The sequence below is a fragment of the Catharus ustulatus genome, chromosome 39 (assembly GCF_009819885.2).
Source record: "Catharus ustulatus isolate bCatUst1 chromosome 39, bCatUst1.pri.v2, whole genome shotgun sequence".
Taxonomy (NCBI): domain Eukaryota; kingdom Metazoa; phylum Chordata; class Aves; order Passeriformes; family Turdidae; genus Catharus; species Catharus ustulatus.
Genome location: NC_046259.1, coordinates 231,864 through 258,483, shown reverse-complemented (window position 1 = coordinate 258,483; position 26,620 = coordinate 231,864). Strand labels below are relative to the sequence as shown.

General features: G+C 54.1%; 2 protein-coding genes across 2 annotated transcripts; both read left to right on the top strand.

Moving 5' to 3' along the window:
* On the top strand, window positions 1-10,061 carry ERF (ETS2 repressor factor; the record flags this gene model as incomplete). The annotated part of the gene is made up of 5 exons (XM_033084425.1): window positions 1-43; window positions 6,137-6,371; window positions 6,900-7,015; window positions 9,060-9,179; window positions 9,349-10,061. Coding segments are annotated over exons 1-5 (1,206 nt in total), but the record flags the coding sequence as incomplete, so codon positions are not given.
* Window positions 10,062-13,695: 3,634 nt separating this feature from the next.
* Window positions 13,696-21,729, top strand: DEDD2 (death effector domain containing 2). Its single transcript, XM_042780131.1, has 8 exons — window positions 13,696-13,769; window positions 16,331-16,808; window positions 18,357-18,443; window positions 19,285-19,539; window positions 20,649-20,795; window positions 21,040-21,096; window positions 21,187-21,211; window positions 21,263-21,729. The coding sequence occupies exons 1-8, from the start codon at window positions 13,722-13,724 to the stop codon at window positions 21,705-21,707; spliced, it is 1,542 nt and encodes a 513-aa protein (XP_042636065.1). The 5' UTR covers window positions 13,696-13,721; the 3' UTR covers window positions 21,708-21,729.
* The last annotated feature ends 4,891 nt before the right edge of the window (window positions 21,730-26,620 follow it).

Below are 26,620 nucleotides of genomic sequence, written 5' to 3'. Positions count from 1 at the left end.
GACGGCGGCGGCAGCGGAGCCATGAAGACTCCGGCGGACGCAGGTGGGGACTGCGACCCCCCCCCTCCCCTCCCCCCCCCCATCCCCCCAAAAAATCAAAATTCGGGGAGGGGGGGGAGGAGAAACTTTTTTATTTTGGGGGGGGGGGGGATCCCCCCACGCGGGAGGGGGGAGGGGGAAAGTTCCTCCCCTCCCCCCCCTCCCCCTCATCGGCGCCCGCAAACTTTCCCTCCCCCCCCTCCCCCCCCTTTTTCCCCTCCCCCCTCCCCCCACGTGGGGCCCCACGCGCGTGACCCCTCCCCCACCCCCCCCTCGCTTTTTTTTGGGGGGGTGGGGGGCGACTTTTCCCACCCCTCCCCCCCCCTCTCCTTTCCCACGGAGTTTCGGGACCTGTTGCGTTCCCCTCCCCCACCCCCAAAAAAAAAAAAAAAAAAAGCCGCGACCCCCCCCCAAAAAATCCGCGTGGGGTGGGGGGGGGGGGAGGGGGGGGAGGGGCAGGACCCCCCCCCCCAAGAATTCCCACGGGTGGGGGAGAGGCGCTGCCACGTTGTGTGTTTTGGATGGGGGGAGGGGGGGGGGCGTGGGTTTGGCCCCTCCCCCCACGCGGAATTTGGGGGCGGTCCCGCGTTAATTAAACCCCGTTAATTAAGGTTTAATTAATTTGGGGAGGGGGCTCCCCCCCCCCCAGGGTTTAAATTTGGCCCCTCCCCCCTCCGGGTTTGGCCACGCCCCTCCCCCCCAAGGACAGCGCCCCCTGCTGGAGGGGCCGCCCCTCCCCCCCCCCCCAAAATTTGGGGGAGGGGCTGAGATTGGGGGGGAGGGGCTTCAAAGTTTGGGGCGGGGCCCGAAAAGTTCCAAAAATCCCCAAATTGGGGTGGGGGGAGGGGGGGCTCCGATTTTGGGGGGTCCTGGGGGGGTCCCCGAGTCCCTCCCGGGGTCGGGTTTGGGGTCCCGGGGGAGTTTTGGGGGTCCCCGAGTGATTTTTGGGGCGGTTTTGGGGGTCCCTGTTCATTTTGGGGTCACTTTTGGGGTCCCAGATTGGATTTTGGGAGGTTTTGGGGGGTCCCGGTCCCGATTTTGGGGTCCCTGAGGAGTTTTGGGGCTGATTTTGGGGGTCCTCGATTGATTTTTGGGGGTCTCTGGTTGATTTTTTTGTCTCTTTTGGGATCCTGGTCTGGTTTTGGGGTCACTTTTGGGGTCCCCGATTGATTTTGGGGAGATTTTGGGGGGTCCCGGACCCGATTTTGGCGTCCCTGAGGAGTTTTGAGGTTGATTTTGGGGGTCCCTGAAAAGTTTTGGGGGTCCCTGAGGAGTTTTGGGGTTGATTTTGGGGGTCCCTTGTTGATTTTGGGGTCTCTTTTGGGATCCTGGTCCGGTTTTGGGGTCACTTTTGGGGTCCCCGATTGGTTTTTGGGGCGGTTTTGGGGGTCCCTGAGGAGTTTTGGGGTCTCTCTGGGGGTCCCCGAGTGATTTTGGGGCCATCTCGGGGGTCCCGGTCCCGATTTTGGGGTCCCTGATTGGATTTGGGGTCTCTCCGGGGGTCCCAGTCCCGGTTTTTGGGGTCCCAGTCTCGTTTTTTGGGCTCTCTCGGAATTTTTTGGGGTCCCTGAATATTTTTGGGGCCATCCCGGGGGTCTCTGGTTGGTTTTTGGGGGTCCCCGTTTGTTTTTTTGGGGTCCCGGTCCCGTTTTTTGGCTCTTTCCGGAGTTTTTGGGGGGTCCCGGTCCCATTTTGGGGTCCCCGTTTATTTTTTGGGTCCCATTTTGTTTTTTGGCTTTTCCGGAATTTTCGGGGTCCCTTCTCGTGCCCCTCCCCCCCCCAGAACAGAGCCCCCATTGACAGCGGTGACGTCACCGCGGGCCCGGCCGAGAACAGACCCCGAGTGTGTCCGGCCCCTCCCCCACCCTCCCAAAACCCCTCCCCCACCCCTTAAAACCCCTCCCCCACCCCCAAAAACCCCTCCCCCACCCTCCCAAAACCCCTCCCCCACCCCTTTAAAACCCCTCCCCGAGTGTGTCCGGCCCCTCCCCCACCCATCAAACCCCTCCCCCACCCCCAAAACCCCTCCCCCATCATCCCCAGGCCCCTCCCCCACCCTCAAACCCCACCCCTAAACCCCTCCCCCATCCCCAAAACCCCTCCCCAGGCCCCTCCCCCACCCCATTTTCCCTCCCCCATCACTCCCAGGCCCCTCCCCCACCCCCAAAGCCCCTCCCAGCACAGGGGGAGGGGGAGGGGAGACCCCAGACCCAAAAATTTTTAGGGAAATTTTTTTGGGGTGCAGGTTCAGAACTGGGATTTTTTTTGGATTTTTTAAAAAATTTTTTGGGGGATGTTTTTGGGATTATTTTGGGATTTTTGGGGGATTTTTTAAAATTTTTTTTTATTTTTTGGGGGGATTTTTTGGGGATTTCTTTGAGATTTTTTTGGGATTTTTTGAGGATTTTTTTGGGATTATTTTTGGGATTTTTTGAGGATTTTTTGAGGATTTTTTTGGGATTTTTGGGAAATTTTGGGGGGATTTTTTAGGGGGGGATTATTGGGATTTTTGGGGAATTTTTTTATTTATTTTTTGAGGGGAATTTTTTTTTTGCAATTTTGAGGATTATTTTTTATTCTGATTTTGGGGTTTTATTTTTGGGGACCCCGAGATTTTGGGATTTTTTTGGGGGCTCCTTTTTTGGGGGTTCCCGAATTTTGGGTGATTTTTTGGGGTGATTTTTGCAGTTTTTTGGGTGTCATTTTGGGGTTAGTTTTTTTGGGTGACATTTTTAGAATTTTTATTTTTTGGGGTTTTTTTGGGGCCATTTTGGGACCGGGATTTTTTTTTATTTTTCTTTTTTTTGTGCTGTTTTTGGGGGTTTTTTGGGGTGGGGGAGGGGCTGAGCCCCCAAATTTTGGGGGGAGGGTCCTGAGGTCACCCCAGGTCTCCCCAAATTTCGGGGAGTTTTGGGGTGGGGGCGGCGCTGACGTCATTGATGACATCACAGGGATGACGTCATAGATGTCACTTTGGGGGTTGTGATCCCCGAGAGGTGACGCTGATGACGTCACGGCGGCACTGATGATGTCACGATGACGTCACAACAATTATGTCTCAGTTATGACGTCACTGATGACGTCATCACTTGGGTTTTGTGTCCCCCAATGGAGACAGGAGGGGACAGCGATGACGTCACACGGATGATGTCACAGTGACATTGATGACGTCACAGGGCTGATATATTGATGATGATTATGACGTCATAGTGACATTGATGATGTCACACTGATGATGTCACACTGACACTGATGATGTCACAGTGCTATAACAGCGATGATTTCTCAATGATGATGATGATGATGTCACACTGATGACGTCACTGACAGGATTTGCGTTCCCCGAGTGGGCGCACAAGGCCGAGTCCAGCCCCGGCTCAGGGATGACGTCACACTGATGATGTCACAGTGATGATGTCACAGTGCTATAACAGCGATGATATATCAGTGATGATGATGATTATGTCACACTGATGATGATGTCACACTGATGATGTCACTGACAGGATTTGCGTTCCCCGAGTGAGCGCACAAGGCCGAGTCCAGCCCCGGCTCAGGGATGATGTCACACTGATGATGTCACAGTGCTATAACAGCGATGATATATCACTGATGTATAGATGATGATGATGATGTCACACTGATGATGATGACGTCACAGTGATGATGATGATGATGATGATGATGTCACACTGATGATGTCACACAGGATTCGCGTTCCCCGAGTGGGCGCACAAGGCCGAGTCCAGCCCCGGCTCGGTGATGACGTCACAGTGATGATGTCACAGTGATGACGTCACAGTGCTATAACAGCGATGATATATCAGTGATGATGATGATGATCATGATGTCACTGATGATGTCACTGATGACGTCACGCAGGGTTCGCGTTCCCCGAGTGGGCGTACAAGGCCGAGTCCAGCCCCGGCTCGGTGATGATGTCACAGTGATGACGTCACAGTGATGACGTCACAGTGCTATAACAGCCATGATATATCAATGATGATGAGGATGATGATGATGATGATGTCACACTGATGATGATGTCACACTGATGACGTCACACAGGGTTCGCGTTCCCCGAGTGGGCGTACAAGGCCGAGTCCAGCCCCGGCTCAGGGATGACGTCACACTGATGATGTCACAGTGCTATAACAGCGATGATATATCACTGATGGTGATGATGATGATGATGATGATGTCACACTGATGATGTCACACTGATGACGTCACTGATGATGTCACTGGCAGGGTTTGCGTTCCCCGAGTGGGCGCACAAGGCCGAGTCCAGCCCCCGCTCAGGGATGATGTCACAGTGATGATGTCACAGTGATGATGTCACAGTGCTATAACAGCGATGATATATCAATGATAATGATGATGATGAGGATGATGATGTCACACTGATGACGTCACACTGATGATGATGACGTCACGCAGGGTTCGCGTTCCCCGAGTGGGCGCACAAGGCCGAGTCCAGCCCCGGCTCAGGGATGATGTCACAGTGATGACGTCACAGTGCTATAACAGCGATGATATATCAATGATGATGATGATGGATGATGATGATGTCACACTGATGATGATGATGTCACACTGATGATGTCACCGACAGGATTTGCGTTCCCCGAGTGGGCGTACAAGGCCGAGTCCAGCCCCAGTTCGGTGATGACGTCACAGTGCTATAACAGGGATGATATATCAATGATGATGATGATGATGTCACACTGATGATGATGACATCACTGATGACGTCACTGACAGGATTTGCGTTCCCCGAGTGGGCGTACAAGGCCGAGTCCAGCCCCGGCTCGGTGATGATGTCACACTGATGACGTCACAGTGCTATAACAGAGATGATATATCAATGATGGTGATGATGTCGCTGATGACGTCACACTGATGATGATGATGTCACCGGCAGGGTTCGCGTTCCCCGAGTGGGCGTACAAGGCCGAGTCCAGCCCCGGCTCGGTGATGACGTCACACTGATGATGTCACAGTGCTATAACAGCGATGATATATCAATGATGGTGACGATGTCACTGATGACGTCACGCAGGGTTCGCGTTCCCCGAGTGGGTGCACAAGGCCGAGTCCAGCCCCGGCTCAGGGACAATGTCACACACTGATGATGTCACAGTGCTATAACAGTGATGCTCTATCAATGATGATGATGATGATGTCACACTGATTATGATGATGATGTCATTAACCCTTCAGGGTTCGCGTTCCCCGAGTGGGCGCACCAGGCCGAGTCCAGCCCCGGCTCGGTGATGACGTCACACTGATGATGTCACAGTGCTATAACAGCGATGATATATCAATGATGATGATGATGAGGATGTCACACTGATGACGTCACAGTGATGATGATGATGATGTCACACTGATGACGTCACACAGGGTTTGCGTTCCCCGAGTGGGCGTACAAGGCCGAGTCCAGCCCCGGCTCAGGGATGATGTCACACAGTGATGATGTCACACTGATGACGTCACAGTGCTATAACAGCGATGATTTATCAATGATGATGATGATGATGATGATGTCACAGTGATGATGATGTCACACTGATGATGATGTCACTGATGATGTCACACAGGGTTCGCGTTCCCCGAGTGGGCGCACAAGGCCGAGTCCAGCCCCGGCTCAGGGATGACGTCACAGTGATGACGTCACAGTGATGACGTCACAGTGCTATAACAGCAATGATATATCAATGACGATGATGACGTCACACTGATGACGTCATTAACCCTTCAGGGTTCGCGTTCCCCGAGTGGGCGCACAAGGCCGAGTCCAGCCCCGGCTCAGGGATGATGTCACACTGATGATGTCACAGTGCTGTAACAGCAATGATATATCAATGATGATTATAATGATGATGATGTCACTGATGACATCACTGATGACGTCACACAGGATTTGCGTTCCCCGAGTGGGCGTACAAGGCCGAGTCCAGCCCCGGCTCGGTGATGACGTCACAGTGATGATGTCACACTGATGACGTCACAGTGCTATAACAGCGATGATATATCAATGATGGTGATGATGTCACTGATGACGTCACAATGATGATGATGATGTCACCGGCAGGGTTCGCGTTCCCCGAGTGGGCGTACAAGGCCGAGTCCAGCCCCGGCTCGCGGCAGATCCAGCTCTGGCACTTCATCCTGGAGCTGCTGCGGCAGGAGCAGTACCGCGAGGTCATCGCCTGGCAGGGCGACTACGGCGAGTTCGTCATCAAGGACCCCGACGAGGTGGCGCGGCTCTGGGGGGTGCGCAAGTGCAAGCCCCACATGAACTACGACAAGCTCAGCCGCGCCCTCAGGTACGGGGACACACCTGGGGACACCTGGGGACACACCTGGACACACCTGGGGGGCTCTGGGGGGTGCGCAAGTGCAAGCCCCACATGAACTACGACAAGCTCAGCCGCGCCCTCAGGTACGGGACACACCTGGGGTCACCTGGGTGGGCAGGGACATACCTGGGGGTACCTGGGGACACACCTGGGATACGTGTGACACACCTGGGCACACCTGGGGGACCCCAAATCCCACCTCAGTCCCCCCAAGTGTCCCCAGGTGTGCCCAGGTGTGCCCAGGTGTGTCAGCCCCGCCCCCCAGGTGTGCCCAGGTGTGCCCAGGTGTGCCCAGGTGTGTCACCCCGCCCCCCAGGTGTGCCCAGGTGTGCCCAGGTGCTCAGCCCCGCCCCCCAGGTGTGCCCAGGTGTGCCCAGGTGTGCTCAGCTCCCCCCCAGGTGCTCAGCCCCGCCCCCCAGGTGTGCCCAGGTGTGCCCAGGTGTGCCCAGGTGTGCCCAGGTGTGCCCAGGTGCTCACCCCGCCCCTCCCCCACAGGTATTACTACAACAAGCGCATCCTGCACAAGACCAAGGGGAAGCGATTCACCTACAAGTTCAACTTCAACAAACTGGTGCTGGTCAACTACCCCTTCATCGACCTGGGGCTCACAGGTGAGACAGGTGAGGGGCTGGGACAGGTGTGAATGGACAGGTGAGGGGTTAGGGACCATCCCCTCATCGACCTGGGGCTCACAGGTAAGGACAGGTGTGAACAGGTGTGACAGGTGAGGGGGGATGGGAACGGCCCCTTCATCAACCTGGGGCTCACAGGTGAGACAGGACAGGTGTGCACAGGTGTGGGGGGATGGGAACGGCCCCTTCATCGACCTGGGGCTCACAGGTGAGACAGGTGGGACAGGTGTGGGGGGTGGGGACAGCCCCTTCATCAACCTGGGGCTGACAGGTGAGACTGCACAGGTGTGAATGGACAGGTGTGCACAGGTGAGACAGGTGTGGGGGGTGGGACCTGTCCTTCAACCCCTTCATCGACCTGGGACTGACAGGTGAGACTGGACAGGTGTGAATGGACAGGTGTGTACAGGTGTGAATGGACAGGTGTGCACAGGTGTGACAGGTGAGGGGGTGGGAACTGCCCCTTCATCGACCTGGGACTCACAGGTGAGACAGGTGAGGGGCTGGGACAGGTGTGAATGGACAGGTGAGGGGTTAGGGACCATCCCTTCATCCACCTGGGGCTCACAGGTGAGACAGGACAGGTGTGACAGGTGACGGGGTGGGACCTGTCCTTCAATCCCTTCATCGACCTGGGGCTCTCAGGTGAGACTGCACAGGTGTGAATGGACAGGTGAGACAGGTGAGGGGCTGGGACAGGTGTGAATGGACAGGTGTGACAGGTGAGGGGGCGGGAACCATCCCTTCATCGACCTGGGACTGACAGGTGAGCAAAGACAGGTGTGCGTGGACAGGTGGGACAGGTGTGAATGGACAGGTGAGGGGTTAGGAACCATCCCTCCATCGACCTGGGGCTCTCAGGTGAGACTGCACAGGTGTGCACAGGTGAGGGGGGTGGGAACTACCCCTTCATTGACCTGGGGCTCACAGGTGAGCATGGACAGGTGTGAATGGACAGGTGAGACAGGTGTGACAGGTGTGACAGGTGACACAGGTGTGAATGGACAGGTGGGACAGGTGTGCACAGGTGTGAACAGGTGAGGGGGTGGGAATTATCACTTCATTGACCTGGGGCTCACAGGTGAGACAGGTGTGACAGGTGAGACAGGTGAGGGGGGTGGGACCTGTCCTTCAATCCCCTTCATCGACCTGGGGCTCACAGGTAAGGACAGGTGTGCACAGGTGTGACAGGTGTGACAGGTGAGGGGGTGGGGATTATCCCTTCATTGACCTGGGGCTCACAGGTAAGGACAGGACAGGTGTGCACAGGTGAGACAGGTGTGACAGGTGAGGGGTTAGGGACCATCCCTTCATCGACCTGGGACTGACAGGTGAGGACAGGTGTGAATGTACAGGTGTGACAGGTGAGGGGTGTGTGGGTATGGGAACTGCCCCTTCATCGACCTGGGGCTCACAGGTGAGCAGGGACAGGTGTGGATGGACAGGTGAGGAGGGCTGGGACAGGTGAGACAGGTATGCATGGACAGGTGTGAGAGGTGTGACAGGTGAGAGGGGTGGGACCTGTCCTTCAACCCCTTCATCGACCTGGGGCTGACAGGTAAGGACAGGTGTGAATGGACAGGTGTGCACAGGTGAGGGGGGTGTGGGTATGGGAACTACCCCTTCATCGACCTGGGGCTCACAGGTAAGGACAGGTGTGAATGGACAGGTGTGAATGGACAGGTGTGACAGGTGAGGGGGGCTGGGACAGGTGAGGGAGGATGGGACAGGTGAGGGGGGCTGGGACAGGTGAGGGGGGCTGGGACAGGTGAGGGCAGGGTGGGGCTGGGAGGGCTCCAGGTGTGTCTGGGCGTGGTCAGGGTGTGGCCAGGTGAGGCCAGGGTGTGGCTGGGCGTGGCCAGGTGTGCTCAGGTCATACCCAGGTGCATCCAGGTGTGCCCAGGTGTGCCCTGGCCACGCCCAGGTGCCCCCAGGTGTCCCCAGGCCACGCCCAGACCACGCCCAGGCGCCCCCCCTCCCCTCCCCCACCCCTCTAACCCCTCCCCCCTTTCTCCCCCCACAGGGCCCCCGCTGCCGCAGAGCGCCCCCCCCCTGCCCACGGGGGGGTCCCACTTCCGCTTCCCCCCCCTGCCCGGCCCCTCCCCCACCCCTCCCCCTCCCCCCCCTCCCCCGAACCCGGACGGTGGGGGCGGGGCGGGGCCCCCTCCCCCCTCTTCTGGCCCCTCCCCCCTCGCCCTTCCCCCGCCTGGGCTCGCTCAGCGACGGCTCCGAGGAGCCCGAGGAGCCCCCCCCGCCCCTCCCCCACCCGCCTCCGCTGCCCCCTCCCCCCACTCTTACCTCGGGTGGGGGAGGGGCGGGGTTCCGCCACCTCCCCGCCCATCCCCCACCCCGCCTGACCCCCGAGGGGCTGTTCCGCCTCTACCCCCCCCGCGAGCCCCCGCTGAGCCCCTTCCCCCCCTCCCCGCTGGGTGGGGGAGGGGGAGGTGGGGGAGGTGGGGAGGGGGGTGGTGGGGGAGGGGCGCTGCTCCCCCCTCCCCCCTTATCCCCCGCGCGGCCCCTGAGCCCCCCGCACCTGGCGTACATCCCCTCCCCCACCCTGAGCCCGCTCTTCGGGGGGTCCGGGGGTGGGGGAGGGGGTTCTGGGGGGGGAGGGGGAGGGGGGGGTGGGGGAGGGTCGCACTTCTCCTTCTCGGCCGAGGACCTGCAGCGCGCGCTGGCGGCGCAGGCGCGGAGCGTGCTCAGTTATCACCTGAGCCCCCGCGCCTTCCTGCCCTGCCCCCCGCCCGCGCTGCTGCTCCCCCACGCCCCTCCCCCACCCCCCCCTCATCCCCATCCCCCTCCCCCACCCCCAGGCCACGCCCCGTTCCCGTTCAAGCTGCAGCCCCCTCCCCCCGGCAGGAGGCAGCGGGAGAAGAGCGGGGGGGGAGGGGCGGCCCCTCCCCCATCATCATCATCATCATCATCGTCATCATCAGGGGGTGGGGGAGGGGCGGGAAAGGAGCAGCCCCCCCCCCACATCAAGGTGGAGCAGGTGGGGGAGGGGGAGGAGGTGGAGGTGGAGGAGCTGAGCGAGGAGGGGGAGGGGGAGGAGGAGGAGGAGGAGGAGGACGAGGTGTTCGCCCCTCCCCCACCCGCCCCCAAAACCGAGGGGGGGTCTCCGACGACCCCTCCCCCACCGCTGAGCTCCTCCTCTTCCTCCTCGTCCGGCCCCTCCCCCCCCCGCGTGCCGCTCAAGCTGCGCTTCAAGCGGCGCGGGAGGGAGGGGGGAGGGGCGGGGGGAGGGGCGGGGGGCGGGGAGGGGGGAGGGGAGGGGGAGGGGCGAAGGGCGAGCGCGGAGCTGCACCGGGCGGCGGCTCAGCTGTCCCTGGAGTCATGATGGGGTGGGGGAGGGGCGCCCCTCCCCCCCCACAAACCCCTCCCCCACCCTGACCCCTCCCCCACTGCCTTAATGAGGGGGGAGGGGCGAATTGATTGATTGATTGATTGATTGATTGGCCCCTCCCCTCCCCCCCCAGCCCGGAATGGGGGAGGGGCTCTGTGCAGGGAGTGGGGGGAGGGGCGCAGAGCGAGGCCCCGCCCCCACTGATTTTTTTTTTAATTTTTTGTTTTTATTTTTATTTTTTTTTTTTAGGGATGCCTTGAGTGTGGGGGAGGGGCTGGAAAATTTGTGGGGGGAGGGGAGGGGGAACCCCCCCTAAAAAAAAAAAAAAACAACGAGCGGAGCCCCCCCTTAAAAAAAAAAAAAAATAAAAACGGGTGGAAGCCCCTCCCCCCCCAAAAAATGGGGGAGACCCCAAAAAATTGGGGGGGGAAACCCCCAAAAAATTTAAAAATAAAAAAAAAAACGGGTGAACCCCCCCCCCCCCCAAAAAAAAAAAACGGGCTCTGAAGCACAAATCCGGATTTTTGTCCCCAAAAAAATGCAAATTGGGGGGGAGGGGCCGCCGGCACAGCCCCTCCCCCCTCCCCCTCCCCTCCCCCCCCTTTCCTGGGGGTCTCTCTCCCGTTTTTTTTGGGGGTCCCCCCCTTGTACAAACTTTGATGTAACCAAAAAATGGGGGGTGGGCTCGGGGGGGGCACCCCTGACCCACCGTGGGGGGGGGGGAGGGGCGGGGTGGGGGAGGGGAGGGGGGGGAGGGGGTCTCCAAGTGCCTGTATTGTACTGTCCGGGGGTGGGGGAGGGGAGGAGGGGGGGGGAGGGGTCTCTCTGAAGCCTTATTGACACCTGTAAATAGTGGGGGAGGGGGAGGGGGGGGAGGGGGCGCGCGCGCGGGGGGGGGAGGGGGGGGAATCACTCGGAGAATGTATTAAACGAAAAAAAAGAAAAACGAAACAAAACAAAACAAAAAAAAAAGAATTAAATAATAACCAATAAAGATTTCGCAGTTCCGCCGCTTCCCGCGCTGCCCCGCGGGCCTCGCTCCTCAAAATTCCCCCCCAAAAAAAAAACCTCCCGAGCTCGGGGCTGCCCCTGGAGCCCCCTCCGCCATCCCGGGGGGGTCCCTGAGGGGGTCCCGGGGGTCTCTGAGGGGATCCCGGGGGGTCTCGGGCCCGTTCCCGGCGCTTAGGCCGCACTTCCGGTTTGGCGCCGCCGTTGCCTGGCAACGCGCGATCCCAGGTGTCCTCGCGCCGCGTTCATTTCCGGTCGCGTGTCTTGCGCGGCAGCCAATCAGCGCGCGGCTCCCGGCGTGCATCGCGCGCTGCAGCCAATCAGCGCGCGGCTCGCGCGAGCGTTGCCAAGCAACGACTCCTTGTGCTCAACTTCCGGGTGGGCGTTGCTAAGCGACAGCCAATCAGCTGCGGGCTTTGCGCGGGCGTTGCTAAGCGACAGCCAATCCGCGACGAGGATTATTTTTTTTGGCCGGGGTTGTCCCAGAATGCACCGAGCGCGGCATTTCCCCCACTCCGGTCACTTCCGCGTCCCCGAGCCGCACCAAGACCCCCCAAAATCCCCCGGAATCGCCCCCCTGCACGACCCTCCCTCAATTTATGGGGGGCATTTTCCATCCCGCTCTCCTTTTAAGGCGCTTTGTGAACACCCGGGGGGGTTTTATGTTTCCTTCAATCCCCCCTAAAGGGACGTGGGACCCCCAGGAACCCCCAAACCTGCCCCTCCCTTCCCTCCTATCAATTTTTGGTGGGGCCCAGGGCCGTGTTTTGGGGCTCACGGCCGAGTTTGGGCGGTTTTGGGGCATTTTGGGGCGATTTTGAGCGGTTTTGGGGCTGATCCCGCGCTGACCAATCAGCGAGCGCGATTCAAGGAGGGGGCGTGGTTCGCGTCAGGCCACGCCTCACTGTGAGAACCGCGCATGCCCGGGGCGGGGTGGGTTTGGCCACGCCCCCTCACGTGTCTCCACACGCGGCCCCGCACGTGCGGCCGCACGCGGGGGCGGGGCCAGCAGGGGGCGTGGTCTGGGCGGGGTTTGGGGCGGGGTTTACCCTGGGGGCGTGGCCTGGGTTTTGTTTTTTTCTCTCCCCCACCTGTCGCGACATCGCCGCCGCTTCCGCCCCGCCCCTCGCGATATGGAGACCTCTCCGAGGGGATCTGAGCCCCCCCAATTAACAGTGACCCCCCTAATTAATAGAGACCCTTCCCTAATTAATAAAGACCCTCCTAATTAACAGAGACCCCCTTAATTAACAAACACCCCCCAATTACCAGAATCTCCCCGAGTTTTTAGAGACCCCCCCAATTAACAGAAACCCTTCTAATTACTAGAGACCCTCCCCTAATTAATAGACACCCTTCCTAATTAATAGAAACCCTCCCCTAATTAATAGAGACCTTCTCCTAATTAAGAGAGACCCTCCCTTAATTGAGACCCCCTAATTAATAGCGATCCTCCTCTAATTAATAGAAACCCTTCTAATTAGTAGAGACCCTCCCCTAATTAATAGAGACCCTCCTAATTAATACAGACCCTTCTAATTAATAGGCACCCTCCCCTAATTAATAGAGACCCCCCCTAATTAAGAGAGACCCCCCTAATTAATAGAGACCCCCCTAATTGAGACCCTCACTAATTAACAGAGACCCCCCCAATTAATAGAGACCCCCTAATTAATAGAGACCCTCCCTTAATTAATAGAGACCCTCCCAATTAATAGAGACCCCCTAATTAATAGAGACCCTCCCCTAATGAATAGAGACCCTTCCCTAATTAATAAAAACCCTCCTAATTAATAGAGACCCTCCCTAATTAACAGACATCCCCTTTTAATTAATAGAGACCCTCCCTAATTAATAGAGACCCTCCTAATTAATACAGACCCTTCTAATTAATAGACACCCTCCCCTAATTAATAGAGACCCTCCCCTAATTAATAGAGACCCTCCCCTAATTAATAGAGACCCTCACTAATTAACAGAGACCCCTCCCATCAAAAACAACCCCTCCCCTAATTAACAGAGCGTCCCCTAATTAACAGAGCCCTTTCTAATTAACGCAGACACCCCCCTAATTAACACAAACACCCCCTAATTAACACAAACACCCCCTAATTAACACAAACACCCCCTAATTAACACAAACCCCGTAATTAAAACTTGGCCCCGCCCCTTGCTCTCAGTTCTAATGGTGGGGTGGGCGTGGCCTTAGGGATGGGGCGTGGTCACCACGCAGACCCCGCCCACTCACGTGGGTCACGTGGGCGGGCGCGCCGCGGCCGCGTGTGGGGAAGGGGCGTGGTCCGGGGAAAGGGGCGGGGCCTGGGTGGGCGGCGCATGCGCGGAGCCATCGAAGGTGCCAGAAGGATCCGGGCGGCGGAGCCGGTGAGGGCTGGGGGGGTCCCGGGACCCTGGCGGGGCTGGGGAGAGCGGGGGGAGCCCCGGAGGGGGCGGTTTGTGAGGGGAAACCCCCCGGAGGGGGCGGTTTGTGAGGGGAAACCCACCCCGAGAGGGGCGGGGAGGGGGTTTGGGGAGGGGAAACAGAGATCTGAGGGGGTTCTGAGGGGATCTGAGGGGGTTTGTGAGGGGAAACAGAGATCTGAGGGGGTTTGTGAGGGGATCTGAGGGGGTTTGTGAGGTAAAACTTTCCCCTGATGAGGATTCTGAAGGGTTTGTGAGGGAAAACATCGATCTGAGGGGGTTTGTGAGGGGATCTGAGGCGGTTCTGAGGGGATTTGTGAGGTAAAGTTTCCCCTTGAGGAGGTTCTGAGGGGGTTTGTGAGGGGAAACATCGCTCTGAGGGAGTTTGTGAGGGGAAACTTTCCCCTGAGGGGGCTCTGAGGGGTTTTTGGGGAGTTTAAAGGGGATCTGAGGCACTTCTGAGGGGTTTTGTGAGGGGAAACACCCCCTTGAGGAGGTTGTGAGGGAAAACATCGATCTCAGGGGGTTTGTGAGGGGATTTGTGAGGAGAAACTTCGTCCTGATGAGGATTCTGAGGGGGTTTGTGGGGGAAAACAGAGATCTGATGGGGTTTTTGAGGAGAAACAGAGATCTGAGGGGATCTGAGGGGATTTGTGGGGGAAAACAGAGATCTGAGGGGGTTGTGAGGGGATGTGAGGGGATTTGTGAGGGGAGACTTTTCTCTGATGAGGATTCTGAGGGGATTTGTGAGGGGAAACAGCGCCTTGAGGAGGTTCTGAGGGGGTTTGTGAGGGGATTTGTGAGGTAAAACTTTTCCCTGAGGGGGCTCTGAGGGGGTTTGGGGGAGTTCTGAGGGGATTTGTGAGGTAAAATTTCCCCCTGAGGAAGTTCTGAGGGGGTTTGTGAGGGGAAACTTTTCCTTGAGGAGATTCTGAGGAGTTTTGGGGGAGTTCTGAGGGGATTTGTGAGGTAAAACTTTCCCCTGAGGGATCTCTGAGGAGTTTTTGGGGCTCCCTGAGGAGTTTTTGGGGGTCCCTGAGGAGTTTTTTGGGGTGTCTAATAAATTTGGGGGGATTCCAACCTTTAAATTTTATTTTAATTTTGTTTTTTATTTCTCACGAGGTAACACTGGGGGGGTCGAGGTGGCACTGTCACCCTTTTGTCACTTTTGTCACTTTTTAATTTTATTTTTTATTTTTTATCTGAGGCTGAGGGGGGTCGAGGTGACACCACCACCCTTTGTCACCTTTGTCACTTTTAAAATTTATTTTTATTTCTTATTAGGTGACACTGTGGGGGTCCAGGTGACACTGCCACCACTATTTGTCATCTCTGTCACTTTTTAATTTTATTTTTTATTTCTTATTAGTTGACACTGGGGGTGTCCAGATGGCACTGCCACCCTTTTGTCACCTTTGTCACTTTATAAATTTATTTTTATTTCTTATCTGGGGAGGGTCCAGGTCCCACTACCACCCTTTGTCACATTTGTCACTTTTTAAATTTATTTTTTATTTCTTATGTGGGGGGTTCCAGGTGACACTGGGGGCTGTCCTGGTGACACCAAAGGGTCCAGGTGCCACCACCCCCATTTGTCACCTTTGTCACTTTTAAATTTTACTTTTTATTTCTTATTTGGGGGTGTCCAGGTGCCACTGCGACCATGTTGTCACCTTTGTCACTTTATTTATTTATTTATTTATTTATTTATTTATTTATTTATTTTTTCTTATTTGGGACTGGGGGCGGTCAAGGTGACCCTGCCACCCTTTTGTCACCTGTGTCACTTTATAAATTTATTTTTTATTTCTTATTTGGGGGTTCCAGGTGACACTGGGGGTGTCCAGGTGCCACCACCACCTTTTTGTCACCTTTGTCACTTTATAAATTTTATTTTTTATTTTTTACCTGGGGGACCCAGGTGCCACCACCACCCTTTGTCACCTCTGTCACTTTATAAATTAATTTTTTATTTATTTATTTATTTATTATTTCTTATCTGGGGCTGGGGGCGGTCGAGGTGACCCTGCCACCCTTTTGTCACCTGTGTCACTTTTTAATTTTATTTTTTATTTGATGGGTTCCAGGTGACACTGGGGGTGCCACCAAAGGGTCCAGGTGCCACCACCCCCATTTGTCACCTGTGTCACTTTATAAATTTATTTTTTATTTCTTATTTGGCGGAGTCGAGGTGACCCTGCCACCCTTTTGTCACCTCTGTCACTTTTTAATTTTATTTTTTATCTGGGGGATCCAGGTGACACCGGGGGTGTCCAGGTGACACCACCACCCTTTGTCACCTTTGTCACTTTTTAATTTTATTTTTATTTCTTATTTGGGGAGGGTCCAGGTGCCACCACCACCCTTTTGTCACCTTTGTCACTTTATAATTTTATTTTTTATTTCTTATTTTGGGGGTCCAGGTGACACCAAAGGGTCCAGGTGCCACCACGCCCCTTTGTCACCTGTGTCACCCTCCCGGGGGGGCGGAGCCAAACCCCTCTAACCCCTCCCCCTCCCCACAGGTGCCACCCCCGGCTGTCCCCTCGCTGTCCCCTCGCTGTCCCCTCACCGTGGAGTCCCTGCGCGCCCTCTCCCAGCTCCACTCCCCACTCTGGGGAGGCGGCGGTGACACCAATCGCGACATCGCCCCGCCCATGTCGCGACATCCCCGCGACGAGGAGGAGGAGTGCCTGGACTATTATGGGATGGTGTCGCTGCACCGCCTGTTCGAGGTGGTGGCGGCGCAGCTGAGCCACAGCGAGGTGGCGCTGTTGTCCCTGCTGCTCGATCAGCGCCTATCGCGACACGAGGACGGCGACAGCGATGTCCCCAAGGAGGGGCGGCGCTGTCACCGCGCGGGGACAGGGCTGGAGCTGCTGCTGGAGCTGGAGAGGAGGGGGCTGTGCCACGAGGGGGACCTGGGCACGCTGCGGGCGCTGCTGCGGGCGGCGGCGAGGCACGACCTGCTCAGGTGTGTGACACTGCGGAGAGCCAGGCCAGGTGAGTGTCACCTGTGTGTCACTGTGTCATTGTGTGTCACCTGTGTGAGTTACATCCCTCCTGTGTCACTGTGTCACCTCCTGTGTCACCCCTGTGTGTCACTCTGTGTCACCTGCGGGCGCTGCTGCGGGCGGCGGCGAGGCACGACCTGCTCAGGTGTGTGACACTGAGGAGAGCCAGGCCAGGTGAGTGTCACCTGTGTCACCTGTGTCATCTGTGTGTCACCTGTGTCACCTCCTGTGTGAGCTACATCCCTCCTGTGTCACCTGTGTGAGCTACAGCCCTCCTGTGTGTCACTGTGTCATTGTCTGTGTCACTGTGTGTCACCTGCGGGCGGCGGCGCGCCACGACCTGCTCAGGTGTGTGACACTGCGGAGAGCCAGGCCAGGTGAGTGTCACCTGTGTCACCTGTGTCACCTGTGTCACCTGTGTCACCTCCTGTGTCACCCCTGTGTGTCACTGTGTGTCACCTGCGGGCGGCGGCGCGCCACGACCTGCTCAGGTGTGTGACACTGAGGAGAGCCAGGCCAGGTGAGTGTCACCTGTGTGTCACCTGTGTGTCACTGTGTCATCTCTGTCACCTCCTGTGTCACTGTGTCACCCCTGTGTGTCACTGTGTGTCACCTGCGGGCGGCGGCGCGCCACGACCTGCTCAGGTGTGTGACACTGAGGAGACCATGGGCAGGTGAGTGTCACCTGTGTCACCTGTGTCACCCCTATCACCTCCTGTGTCATCTGTGTCACTCTGTGTCACCTGTGTCACCTGTGTCACCTGTGTCACCTGTGTGAGCTACAGCCCTCCTGTGTGTCATTGTCTGTGTCACTGTGTGTCACCTGCGGGCGGCGGTGCGCCACGACCTGCTCAGGTGTGTGACACTGAGGAGACCCAGGCCAGGTGAGTGTCACCTGTGTCACCTGTGTCACCTGTGTCACACTCAGGAGGCCGCGGTCAGGTGGATGTGGCACCCTCTGTGTCACCTGTGTCACCTCCTGTGTCATCTGTGTGCCACCTGGGTGGCATCTGTGTGTCATTCTATGTCAGCCACACCCCTCAGTGTCACCTCCTGTGTCACTGTGTCAGCCACACCTCTCTGTGTCCCTCAGTGTCACCTCCTTGTCACCTTCTGTCCCCTCTATGTCCCACCTGTGTCGCTCCAGTGTCACCTCTTTGTCCCCTGTGTCCCTCCTGTGTCCCTTCTTGTCACCTGTGTCCCCTCAGTGTCCCCTGTGTCACCCTAGAGCTCTGGTGTCCTGCTCAGTGTCACCTCCTTGTCACCCAGTGTCCCCTGTGTGTCACCTGGGTGTCATTTTGTGTCAGCCACACCCCTCTGTGTCACCTCTGTGTCCACTCAGTGTCCCCCCAGTGGCACCCTGAAGTTCCTGTGTCCCCTTTCCTGTCCCCTGTGTCCCCTAAAGCCACCCCAGTGTCCCCAGTGTCACCCCTGGGGCCTGGCAGATGTCCCCAGTGCTGTCACCTGTGTCACCTCAATGTCCCCTCAATGTCCCCAATGTCCCCAATCCCTAACGCTGTCCCCTCTGTCCCCGCAGTGTCCCCCGAGCGTCCCCCCTGTGTCCCCGCCCTGGGGGTCACCTGTCCGAGCCACGCCCGGCCCCGCCCCGAGCACTGGGACACAGGTGAGGGACACTGGGGACACTGGGGGACACTGGGGGGGTCACTCTGGGGACACTGGGAGGGACTGGGGACACTGGGGACATTGTGGGGGGGATCAGGGGCATTTTGGGGTCACTTAAGGGTCACTCTGGGGTCATTTTGGGGTCACTTTGGGCACTTGAGGTCACTTTGGGGTGCTTGGGGTCACTTAAGGGTCATTTTTGGGTCATTTGGGGTCACTCTGGGGTCACTTTATGGTCACTTTGGGGTCACTTTAGGGGCCTTGGGGTCACTTTGGGGGGCTCTGTGGTCACTCAGGGGTCACTGGTCACACCGTGGTCACTCAGGGTCACTCAGGAGTCACTGTGATCACTCAGGGGTCAGGGGTCACTCAGGGGTCAGGGGACAGTTAGTCACTGTGGTCACTCAGGGGTCTCTCAGGGGATGACTCAGGGGTCAGGGGTCACTCAGGGTGACTCACTGGTCACTCTGCTCACTCAGGGGTCATGGTTCAGTTGGTCACTGTGGCCACTCAGGGGTCAGGGGTCATTGTGCTCCCTCAGGGTCACTCACTGGTCACTCATTGGTCACTGTGGCCACTCAGGGGTCAGTGGTCACTCATTGGTCACTCAGGGGTCTCTCACTGGTCATTGTGTTCACTCAGTGTCACTCAGGGGTCACTCGGGGGTCAGTTGGTCACTCAGGGGTCTCTGACTGGTCACTGTGGTCACTCAGGGGTCACTGTGATCGCTCAGGGTCACTCACAGGTCATTGTGGTCACTCATTGATCACTCAGTGGTCACTCAGGGTCGGTCAGGGGTCAGTGGTCAGTTGGTCACTCCACTCCTCTCTCTGTCCCCACAGGTTCCAGTCCGGCCAAGCGGAAACGCGGCGCCCGAAATTCCCAAAATCCCCAAAATTCCCAAAATTCCCAAAATCCCCAAAATTCCCGAAGCAATTCCCGGAATTCCAGAAAAAATTCCCGAAATTCCCGAAGTTCCCGAAGTTCCAGAAGTTCCCGAAGTTTCCGGAATTCCCAAAATTCCCGAAATTCCTCCCGGAATTCTCCTCGGAATCCCCCCCAGGACCCCCCCGAGCCCCCGGCCAAGGTGACCTGCGGTGAGTGCTGGGCAAACTGGGATGGACTGGGATAAACTGGGAGGGACTGGGATGGACTGGGACGGACTGGGACAAACTGGGACGGACTGGGATGGACTGGGAGGGGACTGGGATGGACTGGGATGGACTGGGATGGACTGGGAGGGACTGGGAGGGGACTGGGAGGGACTGGGAGGGGACTGGGAGGGACTGGGAGAGACTGGGATGGACTGGGAGGGACTGGGAGAGACAAACCAGTCTGGGACTGGTCAAACTGGGAGAACTGGGAGAGCTGGACCTGCAGAGCTGAGTGCAGTGAGTCACTGGTTTATACTGGGAGCACTGGTTTATACTGGGAGCACTGGGCCGTGTCCCAGTATGGATACTGGTTTATATTGGTTTATACTGGGAGCACTGGGCCATGTCCCAGTATGGATACTGGTTTATACTGGGAGCACTGGGCCGTGTCCCAGTATGGATACTGGTTTATACTGGGAGCACTGGGCTGTGTCCCAGTATGGATACTGGTTTATACTGGGAGCACTGGGCTGTGTCCCAGTATGGATCCTGGTTTATACTGGTTTATACTGGGAGCTCAAGGCCCGGGACCTGGGCTGCCTCTTACTGGTCTATACTGGTCTATACTGGTTTATACTGATCCATACTGGTCTATACTGGTCCATACTGGTCCATACTGGTCCATACTGGTTTACACTGGCCCGTACTGGTTTATACGGCTCTGTACTGGTCTATACTGGTTTATAGCTTGGTTTATACTGATCCATACTGATCTATGCTGGTTTATACTGGTTCATACTGGTCCATACTGGTTTATACTGGTTCTAACTGGTTTCTAAGTAGGTTTTTTCTCTCCCAGAGATGTGTCTGCACTCATACTGGTCTATACTGGTTTATACTGGTCCATACTGGTTTCTAACTGGTTTTTCTCCCTCTCCAGACATCAGTCTCTGCGTCAGAGCCGAGCACTGCGAGCACAAACGCTGTGCTCATACTGGGTTATACTGGTCCATACTGACCCATACTGGTTTATACTGGTTTATACTGGTCCATACTGGTTTATACTGGTCCATACTGGTCCATACTGGTTTCTGATATTTTTTTATCTTTAGACATCCGCCTGCGCGTCAGAGCCGAGTGCTGCGAGCACGAGCGCTGTGCTTGTACTGGGTTATACTGGTCCATACTGGTCCATACTAACCTATACTCGTTTATACTGGTGTATACTGGTTTATACTGGTTTATACTGGTCCATACTGGTTTCTAACCAGTTCTAACTGGTTTTTCTCCCCCCCAGCCATCCGTTTCCGTGTCAGAGCTGAGTACTGTGAGCATGAGCGCTGTGCTCGTACTGGGTTATACTGGGTTATATTAGCTCATACTGGTCTATACTGGTCTATACTGGTCTATACTGGTCTGTACTGGTTTATACTGGTCTATACTGGTCTGTACTGGTTTGTACTGGTCTATACTGGTTTGTAATTGTTTTTTTTCCCTCCCCAGACATCCGTCTCCGCGTCAGAGCCGAGCACTGCGAGCACGAGTGCCATACTCATACTGGTCCATACTGGTCTATACTGGTCTATACTGACCCATACTGGTTTTTACTGGTCCATACTGGTTTCTAACTGGTTTTTCCTGTTCCCCCAGACATCCGCCTGCGCGTCAGAGCCGAGTACTGCGAGCACGAGCGCTGTGCTCATACTGGTCCATACTGATTTCTAAGTGGGCCATACTGGTTTATACTGGTCTATACTGGTTTATACTGGTTTCTAACTGATATTTTTTTGTTTCTAGACATCCGTCTCCGTGTCAGAGCCGAGTACTGCGAGCACGACCGCGCCCTTCGCCGCTCGGTGGCCTCGAGCCGCCCGCGGGGCCCCGGCCGCGCTCTGGACGTGTTCGGCCAGGCCAGCGGCGTCCTGAAATCCCGTGACCTCGGCTCCATCCTGTGTGACATCAAATTCTCGGAGCTGTCGTACCTGGAGGCGTTCTGGGGCGATTACCTGAGCGGGGCCCTGCTGGAGGCGCTCAAGGGAGTGTTCCTGACCGAGGGGCTGCGGCGCGCCGTGGGCCGCGAGGACGTGCGGCTGCTGGTCAGCGTGGACCAGGACGACTACGAGAGGGGCAGGAGGAGGCTGCTGGAGGCCATGCAGGGGAGGGGGGGGTGAGAGGAGTTATGATCTGGGGTGGGGGTGCTGGAAAAAATGGGGGTTCCTTAAAGAATGGGGTCCTGAAAAAATGAGGTTCCTAAAAATTTGGATTCATAAAAAAATGGGGTTCCCTTAAAAAATGGGGTCTTAAAAAAAATGGGGTCCTGAAAAATTGGGGTTCAGAAAAAATGAGGTTTCCTCCCCCAAAAAATGTGGTCCTGAAAAAAATGGGGTCTTGAGAAAATGGGGTGCTGAAAAAATGGAGTCGTGAAAAAAATTTGGATTCAAGAAAAATGGGGTTCTTAAAAAAATTGGGGTTCTTAAAAAATGGGGTTCTTAAAAAATTGGGGTTCTTAAAAAATTGGGGTCCTGAAAAATTTGGGTTCCCTAAAAAAATGGGATTCTTAAAAATAAGGGGTTCCTCTTAAAAAATGGGGTCCTGAAAATTTGGGTTCTTTAAAAAATGGGGTTCCTTAAAAAAAAGAGTTTTTAAAAATTGAGGTTCTGGAAAAATGGGGTTTTCTCAAAGAATGTGGTCCTGAAAAAATGGGGTCCTGAAAAATTTGGATTCAGAAAAAAATGGGGTTTTCTCAAAAAAAAATGGGGTCGTGAAAAATTTGGGTTTTTCCCCCCCCCCAAAAAAAAATTTGGTTTCCCTAAAAAAATTTTCCTTGGAAAAATGAGGTTCTTTAAAAAATGGGGTTCCCCCAAAAAATGGGGTCCTGGAAAATTGGGGTTCCCCCCAAGAAATGGGGTCCTAAAAAAAAAATGGGATCCTGAAAAATTTGGGTTCTCCCCCTCCCACCCAAAAAAATGGGGTCCTAGAAAATTAAGGTTCTTAAAAAAATAGGGTTTCCTAAAAATAAGGAATTCTCCCCAAAAAAATGGGGTCCTAAAAAACATGGGGTCCTGGAAAATTTGGATTCAGAAAAAATGGAATTTCCTCCAAAAAAAATGGGTTCCTTAAAAAAATGAGGTTCTTTGAAAAATGGGGTCATGAAAAATTGAGGTTCTGGAAAATTTGGGTTCTTTAAAAAATGGGGTTCCTAAAAAAATTGGAGTTTTTAAAAATTGAGGTTCTGGAAAAATGAGGTTTCCTCAAAGAATGGGATCCTAAAAAATTGGGGTCCTAAAAAAAAATGGGGTCTTGAAAAGTTTGGGTTCACCAAAAAATGGGGTTCTGAAAAATTGAGGTTTCCCCTCTCCACAAAAAAATGAGATCCTGGAAAATTGAGGTTCTTGAAAAATGGGGTTTCCCCAAAAAAATGGGATCCTGAAAAATTTGGGGTCCTGGAAAAATTTAGGTTCTGGAAAATTTGGGTTTTTAAAAGAATTGGGTTCTGCCCCCCAAAAAAATAGGTTCCTGAAAAAATGGGGTGCTGAAAAAATAAAGAATTCCCCTCCAAAAAATGGGGTTCTTTAAAAAAATGGGGTTCTAAAAAATAAGTAGTTCCTAAAAAAATGGGGTCCTGAAAAATTTGGGGTGCCCTAAAAAAAAAAGGGGTCCCCCCCAAAAAAAATTTGGGTTCTGGAAAATTTCGTTTCCAAAAAAAAATGGAGTTCCCAAAAAATTGGATTTCCTTAAAAATTGGATTTCCAAAAATGGGGATTTCCTAAAAAAAAAAATTCCTGGAAAAGGGAGGGACCCCAAAAAAATAAAAAATGAGGGGGACCCCAAAAATGGGGGAGGGGACCCCCAAAAAAAAAAGAAAAAAAAATAAAATTGAGGGGGAGGGGACCCCAAAAAATGAGAAAAAGACCCAAAAAAAAAAAAGGAAAAAAACAAAAAATTTGGGGGAGGGGACCCCAAAAAAAAAAGGAAAAAACCCAAAAATTGGGGGAGGGGCTTCCCCAACCCCCGCCCCTCCCCCACCCCCCCCAGGGGGGTCTCGGTTTCTCAGGGCAGCCCCCGGGACCCCTCCCCCACCCCCCAAAAAACCCCGCCCCTCCCCCACCCCCCAAAAAATGTAAATATGTAAATGAGCCGGGGAGGGGGCGGGGCTTGGCCGGTGACGTCACCGATTGCGCGTCACAACCCGGAAGTGCCTGAAGGGGTGGGCGGGGCTTAAAATGCAAATGAGGGCGGGAGGGGGCGGGGCTTGGGGATTTTTTTGGGGTTTTGGAAATTCCGCTGAATAAAAATGATCAAAAAATGGAAAAATGAAAATTTTGTGTTTATTGGGGTGAAATTTGGGGAAAAATGGAAAAAAATTGGGGGGGAAATGGAATTTAAAGGGTGGGGATGGGGGTGAAAGGGTTAAAATTAAATTAAATTTAATTTAAATTAAAATTTTTTAATGAGGTTTGGGTTTGGGTTGAGTTTTAATTTCAATTAAAGTTTTAAATTGAATTTTTTGGGAGTTAAATGGGGAATTTTTTGGGGAATAAAATGGAATTTTGGGGAAAAAAAAAGATTTTGGGGGGAAAAAAAATTGTAATTTCGGGGGGATAAAAAGGGAATTTTGGGAGAAAAAATGAGAATTTTGATGGCAAAAAAAAAAGGGAATTTTGGGGAGGGGGAAATGAGATTTTCTTGGGAAAAAAGGAGATTTTGGGGAGGAAAAAAGGAATTTTTTGGGGAAAAAAGGGAATTTTGGGGAAGGAAATGGGAATTTTGAGGGGAAAAAAAAAGGGAATTTTTAGGGGAAAAAAAAAAGGAATTTTAGGGAGAAACGAAAACGGGAATTTTGGGGAAGGGGCTCTATAGGGGAAATGTAAAATCTATAGGATAAATCCATAGGGGAAATGAAAATTTCCGTGGGAAAAATGAAAAATCCATCGGGGATCTATTGGGGATCAATGGGGAATCGATTGGGGATCTATAGGGGATGAGTGGGTGGATCCATAGGGGATCAATGGGGGATCTATAGCAGAATCTATATGGGTTTTATTGGGGATTGATTGGGAACTTCCATAGGGGATCTATAGGGGATTTATTGGGGATCAATGAGAGATTGATTGGGAAAACCCATAGGGGATCAGTTGGGATCAATAAGGGATCAGTGGGAGTTTCCATAGGGGATTAATCAGGGATCTATAGGGGATCAATGGGGGATTTATTGGGGATTGATTGGGAACATCCACATGGGATCTATAGGGGATTTATTGGGGATCAATGAGAGATTGATTGGGAAAATCCATAGGGGATCAGTTGGGATCAATAAGGGATCAGTGGGAGTTTCCATAGGGGATTAATCAGGGATCTATAAGGGATCAATGTCAGATTTATTGGGGATCGATTGGGAAAATCCATGGGGGATCTATAGGAGATTTTTAGGGAATCCATAGGGGATCAATGGGGGATCTATAGGGGATCTATAGGGGATTGATTGGGGATTGATTGGGATCATTCACAGGGGATCTATAGGGGATTTACTGGGAAAATCCATCGGGGATCTATAGGGGATTTTTAGGGGATCTATAGGGGATCAGTGGGAGCTTCCATAGGGGATTTACTGGGGATCAATGAGGGAATCTATAGGGGATCCATTGAGGATCAATGGGGGATTGATTGGGGATTTATTGGGGATTGATTGGGAACATCCATCGGGGATCTATAGGGGATTTTAAGGGAATCCATAGGGGATCCATGGGAGATCTATAGGGGATTGATTGAGGATCAATGGGGGATCTGTGGGGATTGATTGGGATTGATGGGGGATCCATAGGGGATCAATGGGGGATCTATAGGGGAATCTACACGGGTTTTATAGGGGATCAATGGGGGATCAATGGGGGTTGATTGGGAACATCCACACGGGATCCATAGGGGATCTATAGGGGATCTATAGGGGATCAATGGGGAATCAATGCGGGATCTATGAGGGAATCTATAGGGGATTTATTGGGGATCAATGGGAGATTTATTGGGAACATCCACAGGGGATCTATAGGGGTTTTTTAGGGGATCTATAATGAATCTATAGGGGATCTGTGGGGGATTTACAGGGTATTGATTAGGGATCAATGGGGGAATCTATAGGAGATCCATTGAGGATCAATGAGAGATTTATTGGGGATCAATGGGGGGATTGATTGGGAAAACCCATACAGGATCTATAGGGGATTTATTGGGGATCAATGAGGGAATCTATAGGGGATTTATAGGGGATCAATGGGGGATCAATGGGAGGTTCCATAGAGGATCAGTGGAGGATCTATAGGGGATTTTTAGGGAATCTATAGGGGATCAATGGGAGATTTATTGGGAACATCCACACGGGATCCATCGGGGATCTATAGGGGATCAATGAGAGATTGATTGGGAAAATCCATGGGGGATCTATAGGGGATCAATGGGGAATCAATGCGGGATCTATGAGGGAATCTATAGGGGATTTATTGGGGATCAACGGGGGATCAATGGGGATTGATTGGCAACATCCACACGGGATCTATAGGGGATTTATTGAGGATCAATGAGGGAATCTATAGGGGATCTATTGGGGATCCATAGGGGATCTGTCAGGGTTTTATTTGGGATCGATTTGGGATCAATGAGGGATCTATAGGGGACCAACCAGGGGATCAATGGGGGAATCTATAGGGGATCTATAGGGGATCAATGGGGGATTTATTGGGGATCAATGAGAGATTGATTGGGAAGATCCATGGGGGATCTATAGGGGATTTATCAGGGATCTATAGGGGATCAATGGGGGATTTATTTGGGATCAATGGGGGATTGATTGGGGATCAATGAGGGATTGATTGGGAACATCCCTGGGGATCAATAGGGGATTTATTGGGGATCTATAGGGGATCTGTGGGGGATTTAGTGGGTATTGATTAGGGATCAATGGGGGAATCTATAGGAGATCAATGGGGGATCAATGAGGGATTGATTGGGGATTGATTGGAGATTGATTGGGGATTTATTGGGAAAATCCATGGGGGATTTTTAGGGGATTTTATTGGGGATCAATGAGGGT

Excerpts from the sequence above, each read along its gene's own strand:
- DEDD2 (XM_042780131.1), top strand. The coding sequence starts at position 13,722 with ATGCGCGGAGCCATCGAAGGTGCCAGAAGGATCCGGGCGGCGGAGCCG. Across the intron at positions 20,796-21,039 it reads GTTTATACTGGTCCATACTG|ACATCCGTCTCCGCGTCAGA; the intron begins GTTTCTAACCAG and ends TTCCCTCCCCAG. Across the intron at positions 21,212-21,262 it reads CGCCTGCGCGTCAGAGCCGA|TGGGCCATACTGGTTTATAC; the intron begins GTACTGCGAGCA and ends CTGATTTCTAAG.